The 17,120-nt window shown below is 33.0% G+C and overlaps 1 protein-coding gene across 1 annotated transcript in view; it reads right to left on the bottom strand.

Annotated features, from left to right (window-relative positions):
• The window catches only part of LOC111692255 (zinc finger MYM-type protein 1-like), a 31,284-nt gene extending 22,233 nt beyond the window's left edge, over positions 1 to 9,051 (bottom strand). Inside the window, exon 1 of the mRNA XM_023456161.1 lies at positions 7,078 to 9,051. Within this exon, the coding sequence (XP_023311929.1) occupies positions 7,078 to 9,051 (1,974 nt within the window). The remainder of the gene's footprint in view (positions 1 to 7,077) is intronic.
• Between the last annotated feature and the right edge of the window lie 8,069 nt (positions 9,052 to 17,120).

Here is a 17,120-nt window from a genome sequence, read left to right on the forward strand (position 1 = left end):
CCCTCCCGCGCTAGCCTAAGGGCCACCTTAGCAAAGCGCATCCCAGGCTGCATAGCCGCACTACCCTACCCAACCATACCACACATAAACATGACACTACCCCCGGGGTTTACACAGACGAGCCGGCGAAGCAAGAAGAGCGCCAGAAGAAAGGGCCCTAGCCGGCGGGGCCCAGCCAGGACAAAAGGAGGTCCCACAAAGCGCCTACACCGGCCGCATTTGCGGCCGGGGTAGACGACGGATGGGGCCCACCTACGAAGGCTGTCCAGGCCTACACGAGATGAGGCAGGATAAAGAGGGATAATCTCCCTCGATCCCAAATCATTGAGGCCAATTTCTAGCCATGGAATAATGGCCCGCGGCGAGCTATTACTTTACAATTGGCAGCATGGAATTATAATTGAACCAAAGAATCATAACCAAACTTTACAGAACCAAAAGGTACACCGAATAAAATAATTGAGACAACCATAGACTAAGTAAATTATGGAATTTAGAAAAAAGGAAACAGTGAATTTGAGCGCTAAATTTTGAAAAATAATTTCTATAAGCTAGCTAATGACTAACGTCATTAATTATTATTAATACTTAACAAATATGCATATAGTATGTAACAAATATGTGAATATATGTATATTATATGTAACAAATATGTGAACACGATACTTAAGTTATCAATGTCAGAACGTCTATTCATAGTGTTCTCACATTGAAAAATGCTGCACATCTCAAGGAAATTTCTTTTAAAAACATTATTTTCTTCAAATTTTATACTTCGTTAAAATCAATATCATGTTTACAACTATTTGTATGATTCGACAACATACAAGAATTCTTATTAAGTCTAATGTCACTTTTATAAGAAACAATCCTATCTTTAAGCCTCCTACCAGTTTGCCCAATATAAACTTTTTGACAATCCTTACATGGAATACTATACACCACATTAGATTTATATAATAATGGAACCTCATCCTTAAGACTAGAAAAAATATTTTTAATAATTATTATTCGTAAAAGCTAGTCGAATGTCATTCATATCCGAAAAATGTTTTTTAATTTCCATGTTATAGATTCTATATAGGGTAATGAAAAATATGAAAAATTTGAGGGAACCGAAATATTATTAACATCACTGTTTATACGGGAAGTACTGCCTGACCCACCATCAAGAACATAATGTGAAGGAGAAAGAACTTGTAAATTATTATTTCTATTAAAAAGAATTTTGTTAACAAGACTTCTTGGGTAACCACATTTAAGGAACAATTATTGAGCAAGTTTTCTCAGGTTTTCCATCTTTTTTGAACGATGTGACGTGCGTAAGACCCTATTTTTCATCCCTAACAATAAATTAATTTTCTTTTCATGGGGTGGTACGATGCGAAATGCAAGTATCGTCCTGATGCCACAGGTTTTGTATACCACGATGTGTAAAGAATATTGTTTTCAGCTCTGAAAACTTTAGTGTCAAGAAACGGAACACTTTTGTTCTCGTCCTCTTCTTCCACAGTAAATTGGATGAAAGGGCTATAACCATTAAAAATATGTAAAACTTGTTGTATGCTACCCAAGGGAACACGAAGTATAATATCATCAACATATTTTTTAATAAACGGAATTTCAAAATTTAAACGATTAATACATTCGGCAAGTAAGTCATCCATCACATACTGAGCTAATATGGGTGAGACAGGACTACCCATAGGCATACCTAAAATTTGTTTATAAATTTGATTATTGAACGAAAACACAGTAGAATCAAAAAGATATTCGACTAGTTCCAAAAAATATTGTAGAGTAATAGGATTGTTTCTTATAAAAGTGACATTAGACTTAATAAGAATTCTTGTATGTTGTCGAATCATACAAATAGTTGTAAACATGTTATTGATTTTAACGAAGTAAGTATAAAATTTGCAGAAAATAATGTTTTTAAAAGAAATTTCCTTGAGATGTGCAGCATCTTTCAATGTGAGAACACTATGAATAGACGTTCTGACATTGATAATTTAAGTAACATGTTCACATATTTGTTAAGTATTAATAATAATAATTCATCTATTAATGACGTTAGTGAATCTAGCTTATAGAAATTATTTTTCAAAATTTAGCGCTCAACTTACTGTTTCCTTCTTTCTAAATTTCATAATTTATTTAGTCCATGGGTGCCTCAATTATTTTGTTCGGTGTACCTTTTGGTTCTGTAAAGTTTGGTCATGATTCTTTGGTTCAATTAGAATTCCATGCTACCATATGGCTGAGCAAAGTTTTTAAGGTAATATAGTTTTAAAATGTAATTGTAAAGCAATAGCTCAAAATTTTAAACCATTTTAATATAAATATTTTAGCAATAGTGTCAATGAATGTTTTTAACAATATATTTTTTACGGATCGTACGGTTATGACTAATAATTCAAATGGATTTTGTTCTAAACTTGGAAAATTTTTTGATTTAAATCTCAATTTTGTAAGTTATATGCTAGATTATTACTTGTTGTTACCAATATACATTCCATTGTAGTTTCTCCTGAGGCAGGAATAATTTGTTCCGAAAGCTCGAGTAATAAAAAAGAGTACACTTCAAATTTGGCTTTGACTGCAGACCCGACTATATTTTAAAATTTTGTTATATATATATAAGGCAAATTTACCCCTAACGAGGCCAATAAAGTGTGTTACTTATCCAACAACGCATTAGCATTTCTTTTCGGTGAAATTCGTTATGAAATGGGTGGAGAACAAGTAGCCATCATTCGAAAACCCGGTATAACAACAACAATGAAAATAATGGTTTCATGGGGCCAAACGCAATTAAAAACGCTATTATCTTATGGAAATTACCTCTAAAATATCTTATGGGTTTTGCCGAAAATTATACCAGGGGCATTTTCAACGTCAAGCAAGAGCTTATACTGATAATTGCTCNACGACTTATGTTGGTAGGCCCTAACCACCATTCAGTGCAGGAATGAGGGAAACCTGGAAAACCTCATTAATTAGGGGGGTGGTCAAATGCCAACCGGTGTCAATCTCTCACATTGACCCAAGCCAACATTCTTCCACCCTACCATACCTGCACAGAGGGTGCCAATCCTCCGTACAAGCATAGCTAATCTACGGTCTACCGGCCGCGGGATTCGAAACCCGGGCAGATCGACACATCGATTTAAGTACTGACGCCTTAAACCGTGCGGCTATCGACCGATTTAGAAACAATTTTTTCCTGTAATCACAATTAAATAATAAAAATATAATTTTGTCAATACATACTAAAAAACCATTTTCCGTAAAAAATTTTTTTAAAAACTATGCATCGGTCATCTTACAATGGAGAAATTTTCACAATATAATATTGTGTTTTTTCATTTTAAATTTGAAAAAGGTTTGTATTTTTAAATGTTGTAAGCGTGTCAGGAAAATATTTTTAATCGGCAATGTGGCACGTGGATACGTTGAAAATCAAATGAGCTATATAATTATAAAATCAAAACAGGTAGTACGTCTGGCGGTGAATTTTTGTAAATTAAAATGTTCTCTCTGTTTTTTCTCCTCCTTTTTCAAATTTAAAATGAAAAAACACAACAATATCATATTGTTAAAATTTGTCCATTGTAAGATGACTGACTAAAAAATTTTTTAGAACAAATACATTGAGGGTAAAGTTTTCGAGACAAAACGTCTGAACCTGATTCGGGCTGAGGCGGTACAGTATTGGGGGTTATGAAGTCTTGCAAAAAATGTAATAAAATTTCTAGAATCGTATTTAAAAAAATGAAAATGATGATCCTGGAGAGAAGAAACGTTACATATAAAAATTGATTATGCCATTCGATATAGGGGAAAAAGTGGCCACGAGAAAGTGTTCTTCATTTTTCAATATCACCTCAAACAAGGCTAATATGAAACAAAAACGGATTTCCAAAATTTCGGTCTTTTTCAAATATTTCGAAAACTAATCATGTTAACCTTGATTTTTTAGAGGCATGTCTTATTATGCAACTTTGCCCCCATTTAAACTACTTCGTATATCTTACCGTTTCCAAGATCTCTGTAGTGAGAAGCGAATTTGTAACAGCCTGTATACTGTCATTCCTATAAATCTAGTAATTAAAATAATCACAAAAAAATGGAATTTGTTACAAAATCATACTACTTTGAATTAATTTTTAACTGGTACTAAACTTACACTAACTACTAATTTTTTTCAATATAAAAATTATTTTTACCAGCAAATAGAAAATTGTGCAATGGAACCAATTTTATTAACAATAATACACATAATCTAAATTTTGATATATTATTTTTCAAGATATGTTGGTGATTGCATTATCACTTCCCGAAAATTAAATTAATAATATTTTAAATAGTTTTCATCCAAAATTACAATTATAAATAAATTTTCTCGATTTAACTTTAATTCGTAAAAATAATCAAATTTTAACTAAAATTATTAAACAGAATCTTTAATTTAAAATATAAATATAAAAAAGAAATTCTAATCATAACTCTGTCAATAGCTTTTAATATATTGCGTTACCATATGCACTATCTTTATCTAAGTACAAAATATTAACACAATTAACTACGGAATTTTTAGAAGAAGTAATTAATAAATTTTGCTATATTACTTTTGAAAAGATATGCAATCATTATCGCACTCCCGAAAATGAAATTAATAATATTTTAAATGAGTAACAATTTTCATCCAAAATTACAATTTACCATCGAAAGTGAAACTAGAAACAAAATTAATTTTCTTGATTTAACTATAATTCGTAAATATAATCAAATATTAACTAAAATTATTAACTTTAATTTAAAATATAAAATATAAATATAATATAAATATAAAATAAAAAATTAAAAACCAATAAATTCCTATAATAACTGTCAACTTTGCAATATATTGCGTTACCATATGCACAATCTTATCTGAAAAAATTAAATCTATTTTATCTAAGTATAACATTTTAGTTGCTCATAAATCTTTCAATCAATTAAATAAATTCATACCTTTAATAACTAAAACCCTATACTAAAACAATCTCATGTAGTATATTCTATTCCATGCAATGATTGCAATGGTCATTACGACATCACAAAATTTAGAAAATAGTTTAAAGGGTCATAGATACACTAAAAATTGTGCAACAGCTGTTAATAAACATGTCAAAGGAAAAAAATATACTTAGTTTTAATTTCGATGAAACCAAAATTCTTGTCAAGGAACCAAATTAACAAAAGATTAATCAAAGAAATTATTTATATAAAAACAGTGTTAACGACAAAACTGACATTAAAAATGTTTTTAATTTACAAAATTTTGCCACCAGGCATACCTACTACCTGTTTCGAATTTATCATAATTATACTGCTCATTTAATTTTCAATGTTTCCACGTAACATTGCCGATTAAAAGTAATATCCGAACACACTACAACACCAAAAAATGCAAGCCTTTTTCAAATTTAAAATGAAAATGAATAATAATAATAATTAATTAATATTGTGTGAAAATATGTTCACCATGGTTAACTTAATGCATATGTTTAAAATTTATACGTAAAATGGTTGTTTTTGGATATGTATTAACAAATATATATTTTTATTAAATTAATTGTAATTACAGTATAAAAATTTTTGTAAATACTAAGTAGATTCTTGTATTTTAGGTTTTTAATTAATTGACTGTAGGTATAAAATTTTAACAACAAAAACCTTTTGAAAGAGTTCCTGATCAGAAACGAAACATCAAGAAAGAAATCGCAGCTGTTTCTTTTATTCTTTTTTTTAATCGACTATTACACCAGAACCCAATACCCAAGAAAATAAATATATTTTAATATACAGGGTGTTACAAATTTGTAGATCAAGCAGTTAACCACATATTCTGTGGACTAAAATAATGGGACTTTACTTATGCCACTTTTCATTTCGGAGACCCATTTTCAAAATATAGGGTGTCAAAATTAAAATTTAAAAAATGATTGTTATTGATTGTAGAGATATTTATTTGAAATTTAGCATATATTTTGATCTTAGCACATACTTTGATCTTAAGTTGGCACACTTTTGTGTAATTTTGGTTTAAAATATCAAACTGCGAACGGAGGAGAGGGAGGTTGCAATACCCATGGACCCCCTATTTTTTTTAAATATTGTTTTTAAATGAAGCGGAGTTTTATTCTATTTTTTCCACTCTTGTAAGATTTTGATTTGGGGCTTGGCTCGCGAAATATTGTAACTTTTTTAGATACGCGACATCGAAACATTTTCACTCATTACGGACAGTGGCGGATTAAAGGTCCAGAGCGCCCTAGGCAATCACTTTATCGGCGCCCCTGTACCGGCCATAAATGGCCATCATAATACTATAAATTTTAACTAGTTGTTTTTGCAATTACGATGACGGTGTAGATTGTGTAAAAGCTTAAATAATTTATTATTATTAATAAATTAAAAAAATAAGTTTTGAATTATTTATTGAAAAAATTATAAGTAGTAAGAGAATAACAAACTCAATTTAAAAAATTTAAAATTTCTGCGTCTACATTTTTGTTTCGCGAAATTGTCAATAACATCGTCGTAGTTTAAAGACAGCAATAAGGTAGGTTCAATGTTTAGTATTGCTAACGAATTTAATCTCTTATCTGTCATGGTTGAGCGAAGATAGTTTTTCACTCTCTTTAGGCAGGAAAAACTCCGCTCCCCACTGCAATTACTGAATGCCGTCGATACCCACATTCTTAAGGCTATGTCAATGTTGGGGTAAATTGTTTCAAGCTCTTTATTTCTCAGAAGCTGTAATACCGCGTTCGTTGTTCGGGGCAGTTCTCCGTCTCGAGCTATCGTTGTTAAATAAGAACGTAGATGGATACATTCGTCAACAAAGCATTTTTCTAAATCATTAAAATACATTGTTACCAACGTACTTGCTCTATTTTGAACTTCTTCGGTGTTTAAATTTGTCAAATTGCATAAAAATGAAAATTTATTGCAAAAATTATTGTACGCTTTTCGTCTCTTTTCAAGTTCAACGACAATTCGGTCTATAATTCCTAGATATACTGTTACTCGGAATGTTTCCCGACCCGATAATGAAGAAGTTATATCTTCAGCAGATTCATCTGCTGTGAGCTTTCTCTTCCGTATCCTCTTTGTGTCCTTTTCATATTCTTTTACTAATGACAGTTCCAAGGCTTGCTGTTCATATTTATCAAAATTTCCCCTTTCTGTAGAAATTATGTGAATTATACTGTCATACAATTGAACAACAGTACAAATATCAATATCAACGGATTGCAATTTTTTGTTGCTTTTGTTCATGTGAACCAAAATAAAACTCCAAAACACGGTCATGAAGGCAGTTTCTAGCCGTTCTAATTTGAACCTTATACCTTTAGCTTCACATACAGTAGAACGTTTTTGCGCAGGATTGCTTTCGATAGCAATCAAAGCATCGTGAATTTCTGAAAATGACTCTTTTAAGCTTTTACAAGCATCTGCTCGAGCTGACCAGCGTGTGTCAGATGGATTTTTGACAGTAGGTTTATTTTTCTTATCATTACCTAGACGTATTTGTGGTTGTAGAGTTTCCCATCTTTGAGTTGAAGCTGTAAAAAATGTGTAAATTTCTTGAAGGAGACCAAAGAACCAACAAGCTTCTTGAACGCATTCAGCGGCACATTCACCCACTAGGTTCAGTGAATGTGCGGAGCAGGGTATATAATCTGCTAGGGGACATAGTTCTTTTATTTTCGCCTGTAATCCATTGTATATGCCAGACATATTTGCAGCGTTATCATACGACTGGCCTCTACAGTCTAATATATTAATTTCAAACATGTCTAATGTTTTAATTATAGCATCTGCCATGTCTTGTGATTTGTGGCCGACGTGTGCGATAAACTTCAGAAAACGTTCAACGGGCGTACCATCGGCTTTAACATACCGGATCACGAGAGTTAATTGGTCAATGTGGGAAATATCTGGTGTTGAATCCACTATCATTGAATAATATTTTGATATCTTGATTTCATCTTTTATTTGTGTTAAAATTTTGTTTGCCATCAACTCAATAAATTCGTCACATATTGTAGAACTCAAGTAATTGGTACATCCTTTTCCCTTGCCGCCATATTGAGCAATATGTTTACTTAAAAACGGATCAAACTCCGCTATGAGTTCCAGCGTCATTAAATAATTTCCGTTATGAAGAGACCCAAGTTTTTCTTCATGTCCCCTAAAAGATAATCCACGTGATGCTAAAGACTTTACAGTCGCAACCACTCGTTTCAAAACTTCACGCCAATAAGTTAGCTCTTCTTGAAATTGAGCGACGAGCTCATGATCGACACGACCGACAATGTCAGATCTACGTTGCAAAGCCAAAACACATGTTTTATGTTCACATGAGTTTTCGTGGCTTTCTAATCTAATCGACGCGTTCTTCCAATCATTGAAACCTACATCTTGCTTTCCAAAGCTAGTTCCACCACCGAATAATAAACAAGGTCCACAAAAAACTTTTCCTGTGCTTGGAGAGTAAATAAGCCATTTTCTTGGACGTTTTTCTCTATTTAACAATTTCCGTTCAAACATTGTTTTTGTCAAAAAACGTGAGACTTTATCTTCATATATTCTCTTACTCAATGAAAAATCTACGTTTATATTTTGATTGAAACCATTTAGTGCAATATATTCTTGTGTTTCGTTATTGATACTCCACTTGGCTGGGTCACAATCCACGATAATTATTGTATTTTGCGACTGCTGCACAACATCTACTGCTGACGAAGTAGACGGCGTGGGCACGAACAAATCTTGTGGCTGTATAGAACTAGTAGGAGTTTCGCATTGAACAGGGTCGGTAGCAGACACACTGTGAATAATAATTGCGTTAGACAATTCCGAATCATCACTTTTTGGTTTTGAAAAAAATGTCTCAATATTTTTCGTGTGCTTTATTACATTTTGAAATCTTTCTTCTTTTTCTTTAGCCTTCCTTTTATATGATGCACCACTAGGTTTTTTTTTCAATTCACTCATTCTTTGAGAAATACTCTAAAAGGTAATGGATACACACAAATACCACAGCGAGAACGTAAACAATAGAAGCGCGCGTAACTGACTGACGACAACAAAGCTTAGTTGCCGCCCCCGCGCTAGCCGCGCCTCTACCCAGCCCGACGCTCGAGAACGACGCGACGACGCAACAAACGCGCAATATTGCATAATACGAGTATATCGATGCTTGTGCAATATAATCTATTATAGATTTAGATTATAGATCACCATTTAGTTCTTAATCGTCGATATGTTATTTTCTTTGTTTATTTAAAAATTCTGAGCTCGCGCGCCCCTTGTAACTACACGCCCCTAGGCACGTGCCTAGTTTGCCTTACGGATAATCCGCCTCTGATTACGGAATGTCCTAATTAATAGTGGAAAATATATTCAAGATATTTCTCCATAATTTTATTAACCGAAGGTATATCCATGTAGTTTCATTGATTTCACTCATACAGGGTGTTGGGGTGTCATACAATAAAACAGCCAAATTATATATATTTTTTATTATACCAGAAATGGGTTACACAACGAAATAATATTTAAATATTACTGTTTTCTATTAGTCCATCATAATTTATTTATTAATTAAATAATCATTTCTGGAATTCAGTACATGCACTTCCTCTTCATGTAGGACAGAACCTCTACCTTCAATCAAATGGTGCAGCTATTCATAATGCGATAACAGTACGTCATTGGTTGTGAAAAATAAAGTGTATAAAACAAGGCCCCAGGTAATGCAAATGACACCTTTTGGTATTGTTCAGGACTAAAAACGCGCGCACTGACACCGCCGGTCGCTATAATGCTAGTTATGAGGTCGCAGACGGTCTCAGTCACGGCGTAGCATTTGCAGATGTCACTGAAAACCTCTCAGGGGATCACCATGAGCGGTTTCGTCCGTAGCGTCCTTAGACCAAATAAAAAGTGAAATGAATATCAAGGCGGTCCTAGAGATTCTAATAACTGGTCCGCCTCCACAGAGCCTAGCCCAAGAACAACAGGAGCAGGTAAAAGATTTCTATCTAAAGCTAAGGAACTGAAAAATAATTCTGTAACTAACAGCGACCAGGTACTCAGGCGACGGCATAACAACTTGAAAAACCTTCCTACTTTAAATATTAGCATGTGCCGTGAATGCCTTAAAACCGCTAGTATTTTATTACATTTATTTATACCTAAATCTTCTATAAATGACATTAATGGAAACAACTCTTAGTGGCAAAATAGAAACGACATTTTTTTTCTATTTTTTTCACAGGTGGCAAAATACCAAATAAATAGAAGAAACCTAAAAATATATGACATAAATAACTGTAGACAATATCAACTTTTTAATTTACCCCTTAAATGGGCTTAAATGACGCCTTGTATAAAATACCCATCTGTAGTCTTAAATTACATCAGTTATTTCATTATTTTCAGAAAAAGGTACCAATACAGCAGATGAATTGGTACCTAATAAACTGGATATTAGGATTGGTAAAATTGTAGAAGTATCCATCCATCCAAATGCAGATTCGTTATATGTAGAAAAAATCGATATTGGAGAAGAACGTCCAAGAACAGTAATAAGTGGGCTTGTAAAATTTGTTCCAATTGAAGAAATGTGGAATAAGATGGTTGTAGTATTATGTAATCTGAAAGCATCAAAAATAAAAGGGATTGACTCCCAGGCAATGGTTCTTTGTGCATCAACGTAAGTAGCCCTTAAAAATCTAAAATTTCTAAGGCGATTGTTTATTTGGACGCATTATGATGACCTATGTTAACCTGGCACCCGACTTTTAAAAATTCAATTTTTTTTTAAATTATAGATTTTCGTTTGTAGTAACAATATTTTCGTTTGTAGTAGCTCAAGAAAAAAGTTATATGGCCTATAAAAAACCCATCCCCCCAATTTAGCCGCACTTAAATCTGATGGTTGATTCCTATAGAAAATCGTTTGTAGTTGATTGTAGTGAACGAATTTTCGTTTGTAGTAGCAAAGACAAAAAGTTAGAGCTATTTTAAAAATTTGCCATGAGTAAATTTAGAAAGCGCTTCTAATTTCAAGTTTATTTGTGTATAATAACTTCTACACATCAAATTATGTTTTTAAAACTGTTTAAAGTTGTTTGTACTTGCACATATTTTGTTTGTAGTTCAGCGAAAACTAACTAAAAGTAGTTGTTTGTACTACAAACAACTTGTAGTTGTTTGTAGTAGCGTTTATTTTTATTTTTTGGTGTTATTAATTTCAGTATTATATCGTTTTTTACATTCTCTATAATAATCATGATCAGCTTGGTTTAATGACTGTTTAGTTAACCAAAACAGATTCCTAAGTTCGATACCCATTTGTCTGAGACTGTAGTCAACCCAACTTCTATTGTTGGCCTTACAAATATTTTTTATAACAACAGGACATATTAAATTAACATAATAAGATAGAATATTCACAATTTCTGCATATGCAAGATCGACACTAGCGCTGTTCGCAGCATTGAGACACATACACAGATTGAAAATTTTCATTTGATATACATTCTTGTAATCTAATTAATTTACTTGGAGATATATTTCTGTAACTAATATTTTTATAATACAACTCCTTCAAGCATGATTTACATACTGAAGTAGACTGACAGTCAATTTTAACATCAATACCAAGGTGATCACCTAATTGCAAATCCACAACATTTTCACAATAGTCCCACAACATATTAGTTAAGAAATAATCGACTTTAGTTTTAGTCGTTTTCAGGTTTTTTTTTTTCAGTAAAAATGCGCGTAGGTGCCAGACTTAGTAATAAAAGGTTAAAACTCTCTATTAAATCAATCAGTACTTCTTGTTCATGGGACATACCAAGAAAATCAATATTAAAATCGCCACATATCATGGTGACATCATAGTTTTTTGCACAGAAATTGAGGGCTGCAAAGAGCCGATCGATGAAAATCTCAATACTGCCAGATGGGGACCTGTATAAATTCATAAGACAAACAGTTTTATCTTCGACCCGAAAAGACAAGTTACAAAATTCGCAATGCGTTTCAATAGATAAATTACTTAAAAATTCAGAACTTTACAAAATTACAGTTTTTAGCACAACTTACATGAAAATAACTCTCACAGTTTTTACATTTAAGGCCATTTATAAGGTTCTTTTTACACCGTTTACAGCTCCTACTACTCAGAGCACATTCAGGTGAACCTACACCGGACGCCATACTTTGACTATTTCATTTGTAGTTTTTCGAAAACTGACGAAAAGTCACCAAACTCCAAGCTCTGGCTTTAAAACCGTTTGCAGTTGTTTGTAGTAGCGTCTACTTCGTTTGTAGTTTTTCTAAAACTGACAAAAGTCACCAGACTCCAAGCTCTAGCTTTAAAATCGTTTGTAGTTGTTTGCAGTAGCGTTTATTTCGTTTGTAGTTCTTCGAAAACTGACGAAAAGTTACTAAACTCCAAGTTCTGCGTTTAAAATCGTTTGTAGTAGCATTTATTAATAATATTAATAATAATAATATATTTATTCATCCCTTCAGATCTTACAAGAAAAAGATATAGGACAAGTCAATATAATAAACAGGAAAATATATAAAAGTATAGAGGGTGATTCAGATCTTTTCCAAAAAAAAATTCAGGATGTACAGGGGACCCTTACAAATACAATTTTGTAAAGAAAAAATCAAAAAGGGCAGTTCGAAAATGATTTAAAAATACACTTCTGCACGGTACTGGAAACTGGTCCACTGTAAAACCTGACCCCGCACAATGCGACCGGCATGGCGGTGTGACAAAAGCGGACAAAAACTTTCGCAAGGAAAGAAATATGTAAATAGAATTTTATCACACCTATTTTATATCGGCAAATTTAACTGCTTTTGCCTGTATTAATTAATAAAATTAATTTGTGTTTTTAAATAATAAAATCATTTAACGTACCCGATGTTACAACAATTGTTCAAAATTTTATCCACCAATGTGTAAACACATTTGGGTCCGTTGTACTCAGTTTCTACGAACTAACACAAATGTTGTCTTGTTTCACCATAACACAAATGCTTCACCATAAATTAAAACGATATCCATCAACTCCGAGTTGCTATACAAGCAAACCATTTTTGACACTAACTACCCATTGTTGACACTAACTACTAAAAACCTATTGTAAACACCACAGATTACTACTATCGTAACGACGATTGCAAAATCCGATTTCAGTATTCGGAGTCGCTGAGGCCACGTGGTGAATGACGCTAGAGACCACAGTTGTCCAGCTATGTAGCGGTTGAATGTACTATAACTTCATTTTTTTTTCTCGGAAACTATAAGGATTTTACAAAAAATTTTTTTACGATATTGATTCCATTGCTCATGCTGCATCTATTCCCAAATTTTTTTGGATAAGTTGTGAATCACCCTGTATATGATATATACACGTCAATGACATTAACAATTGATAAGACTCATACAGATACATGCACAATAATATTTAAAATTTCCTGTCTAAAAATTCTGCAACATTATAAAAACATTCATTTGAAATTGTCTAAGTTTTCGTTTAAAACCATTTGGATTATTCTCCAGTCTCACACACTCGGGCAGCCGATTCAAAAGTTTAATCCCCATATAGACTGGACTTCTTTTAAAAAGACTATCGGGCGTTTCACGTCAACGGGCACAGTGGGCTGCCCAGAATAAAAATGCATCAATATTGACGTTCGACGTGTCAAAAGGTTCGTATTTAAAAACTCTATCGAATGCCGTCTGGTGATTTAAAAAAAACATCATGGCGGTTTCAATATGGCGTCCGCAATCATGGAAAATTCTGTTTAATCAGCAATATTGATAGATAACAAACATAGAAATACTGTATTGTAGACTAAATCACCATATCTATACGTTTTTGGGGTTGCTGATTTCGAATTCAATATTAATTAAACCCCATCTGGTCACTGTTCGTCCCTAACCTTAATAATACTTCAAATTGTTGAAATAATGCGTTTCTACGATGAGTAACTCAGTCTAACTACAACAATTTATGTTTTCGGGATCGCTGAAATCAATTATGATATTAATATAACTTCAACTAGTCAGAGTTCGTGCCTAACCTCAAAAAAGTAGCGCAAATTGCTAAGATTACACTTTTCTACGTTTAGGAATGACGTGTAACCAACATATCTTTATATTTTTGGGATCACTGAATCGAATTCCTATATCCGTTTGAACCCAACTAGTCAGACGTATCTAACCTCAAAAAATATTCCAAATCACTAAAATGACACTTTTTCTGGTTGAGTTATAAAGTCTGATCACAATATCACTAAAATCGCTTATAATCTATTACAGGTAACTAAAGTTGATTATCATATCCGATTGATCTATTATTTACAAAAGTTACCCCCAAGCCGTATAACTTCTCTAACCCTCTGGTGGTAGTTCCAATATGGCGCCTGAAGATACACATAAAAAACACGAAATAGTGGATAGAATCACTCAAACGCTACTATCTTTCAAAAAGTCTCTGGTGCACTGACACTTTGATTAGGGTTTTGATCAAATCATTTTAATTTCTGAGTTCGTTGACTTAATCCACATACTGAAATAAATTTCGAAATAGTATTTGCCGAATCGATTAAGGCTTTTACATAAGAATTATCCCGTCCTTTCAGTATTTTCGATATTTTTAAATTCAAAAGGTTAAACAATATACAGGGTGTACCATTGATAACTTTGCACCCGGTTTATTTTGAACTACGTTCCAATATATTAAAATTGCCGCGACACGTCCATTTTGTTTTCGAAGGGTACACATTTTAGCGTTAAATACAGACTCGCCAGAATAACCCCCCTCGCGGGGGCACATTCAACTTTAGAATCTTAAATGGCACTCTAGGTCGAGTGACACCTCATTCGAAACTGTTTTTAACTCTGGTTGTCATCATGTAATTTTTTTCAACAAAATTGTCTTTTATTTCTAAGCATTAGTAATTTTTTTTTCAACAACAGATGAACTAAATTTGAAAAAAATTACATGATGACAACCAGAATTAAAAACACTTTCGAATGAGGTGTCACTCGAACTAGAGTGACATTTAAGATTCTAAAATTGAATGCGCCCCCGCGAAGAGGGTTGTTCTGGCGAGTCTGTATTTAACGCTAAAATGTGCCCCCCTTGAAAACAAAATGGACGTGTCACGGCAATTTTAATATTTTGGAACGTAGTTCAAAATAAGCCGGGTGCAAAGTTTTCAATGGTACACACTGTATGCTTTTTGTGTTTAATAGGGTGAGGCCGTTATCATGGCTAAGACATAAAGTCTGTATTACCTTTTCTTTAGTATTATATGCAGAACTTCTAAAAAGGATTTGTTCTTTTTATATGGAACATACCTTTCATCATATTATAAGCTCGTTTGGAAAAAAACATAAAAATATGATGGTCGCACTATTATAGCTTTTGAGGTTAGGTACTACTAATGGCTAGTTGGGTTCAAACGAATGTAGGAATTCGATTCAGTGACCCCAAAAATATAAAGATATGTTGGTTACACTTAATTCCTAAACGTAGAAAAGTGTAATCTTAGCAATTTGCGCTACTTTTTTGAGGTTAGGCACGAACTCTGAGTAGTTGAAGTTATATTGATATCAGAATTGGTTTCAGCGATCCCGAAAACATAAAATGTGGTGGTTAGACTGTGTTACTCATCGTAGAAACGCATTATTACAACGATTTGAAGTATTTTTAAGGTTAGGGACGAACAGTGACCAGATGGGACTTAATGAATATTGAATTCGAAATCAGCAACCCCAAAAACGTATAGATATGGTGATTCAGTCTAGAATGCAGTATTTTTATGTTTCTTTTCTATCAATATTGCTCATTAAACAGAATTTTCCATGATTGCGGACGCCATATTGGAACCGCCATGATGTTTTTTTAAAATCACCAGACGGCATTCGATAGAGTTTTTAAATACGAAGCTTTTGACACGTCGAACGTCAATATTGATGCATTTTTATTCTGGGCAGCCCATTGTGCCCGTTGACGTGAAACGCCCGATATATATATATATATTTGTGTTGAAAGTTGTTTTATGTGTTAGTTAAAATTTTATGTATGAATGTTCTATTTTGGAAATTAATGTTTTGAGTAAGTTTTGAATAGCCCCTGTATATGTGTGTCAATAAAGTATGTTATGTGTAGTGTAGTATATATGTTAAAGACGTAAATACAATTCACAAGTCTTATATTTACCTGCTAATGCTTAAATGGCCTCTATTTTACACTTTATTTTATTTAAAATTTTGCTTGAGNCAAAATAATATTATAAGAGATGTGAGGGTAAACAATGGCATAGTAAACATTAATTAATTGACCTGTAGTAAAGATATTCTTCAGTTTTAATATAGCATAATAGCTGCTATTTAATTTTTTGCAAACATGATTTATGTTTGTATTCCAACTTATATTGCTGTCCACAAACAAACCTAAGAATTTTGTAACTTTTGAGAAATAAATGTTAACATTATTAACTAGGATCTTACTACAATCAGGAATTACAGACCCAGTGCCAAAATACATACAAGTGGTTTCAGCAGCATTTACAATCAGCGAATTTCTACCGCACCATGTGCTAAATTCTCTGGAGAGAATATTCATTTTCGTAATAAGATCTTTCAGAGATTCAGCATCTGTCGCCAAAGTGGTATCATCAGCATATAGAATTAATTGTCTTGTACTAACGTAATTCGAAAGATCATTAACATACAATAAAAATATTAGAGGGCCAAGAATAGACCCCTGAGGTACTCCTGTATCCACATAGTGGGAAAGAGATCGCTGCCCATCAACTTTCACCATTATTTCTCTGACCTGAAGATAGAAGGCAAGCCATGTGAGAATTGTTCCTCTAAAACCCAAATCCCTTAATTTATTTTTCGTAATATCAGTGTTCACTGAATCAAAAGCCTTTGAAAGATCGAAAAAGAGTGCACCCACAAACCTCCGTCCATCCAGCGCTGTGTGGATATAGTTGAAGAGTGCAATAGATGC

The sequence above is a fragment of the Anoplophora glabripennis genome, unplaced genomic scaffold (assembly GCF_000390285.2).
Source record: "Anoplophora glabripennis isolate ALB-LARVAE unplaced genomic scaffold, Agla_2.0 scaffold1184, whole genome shotgun sequence".
Taxonomy (NCBI): domain Eukaryota; kingdom Metazoa; phylum Arthropoda; class Insecta; order Coleoptera; family Cerambycidae; genus Anoplophora; species Anoplophora glabripennis.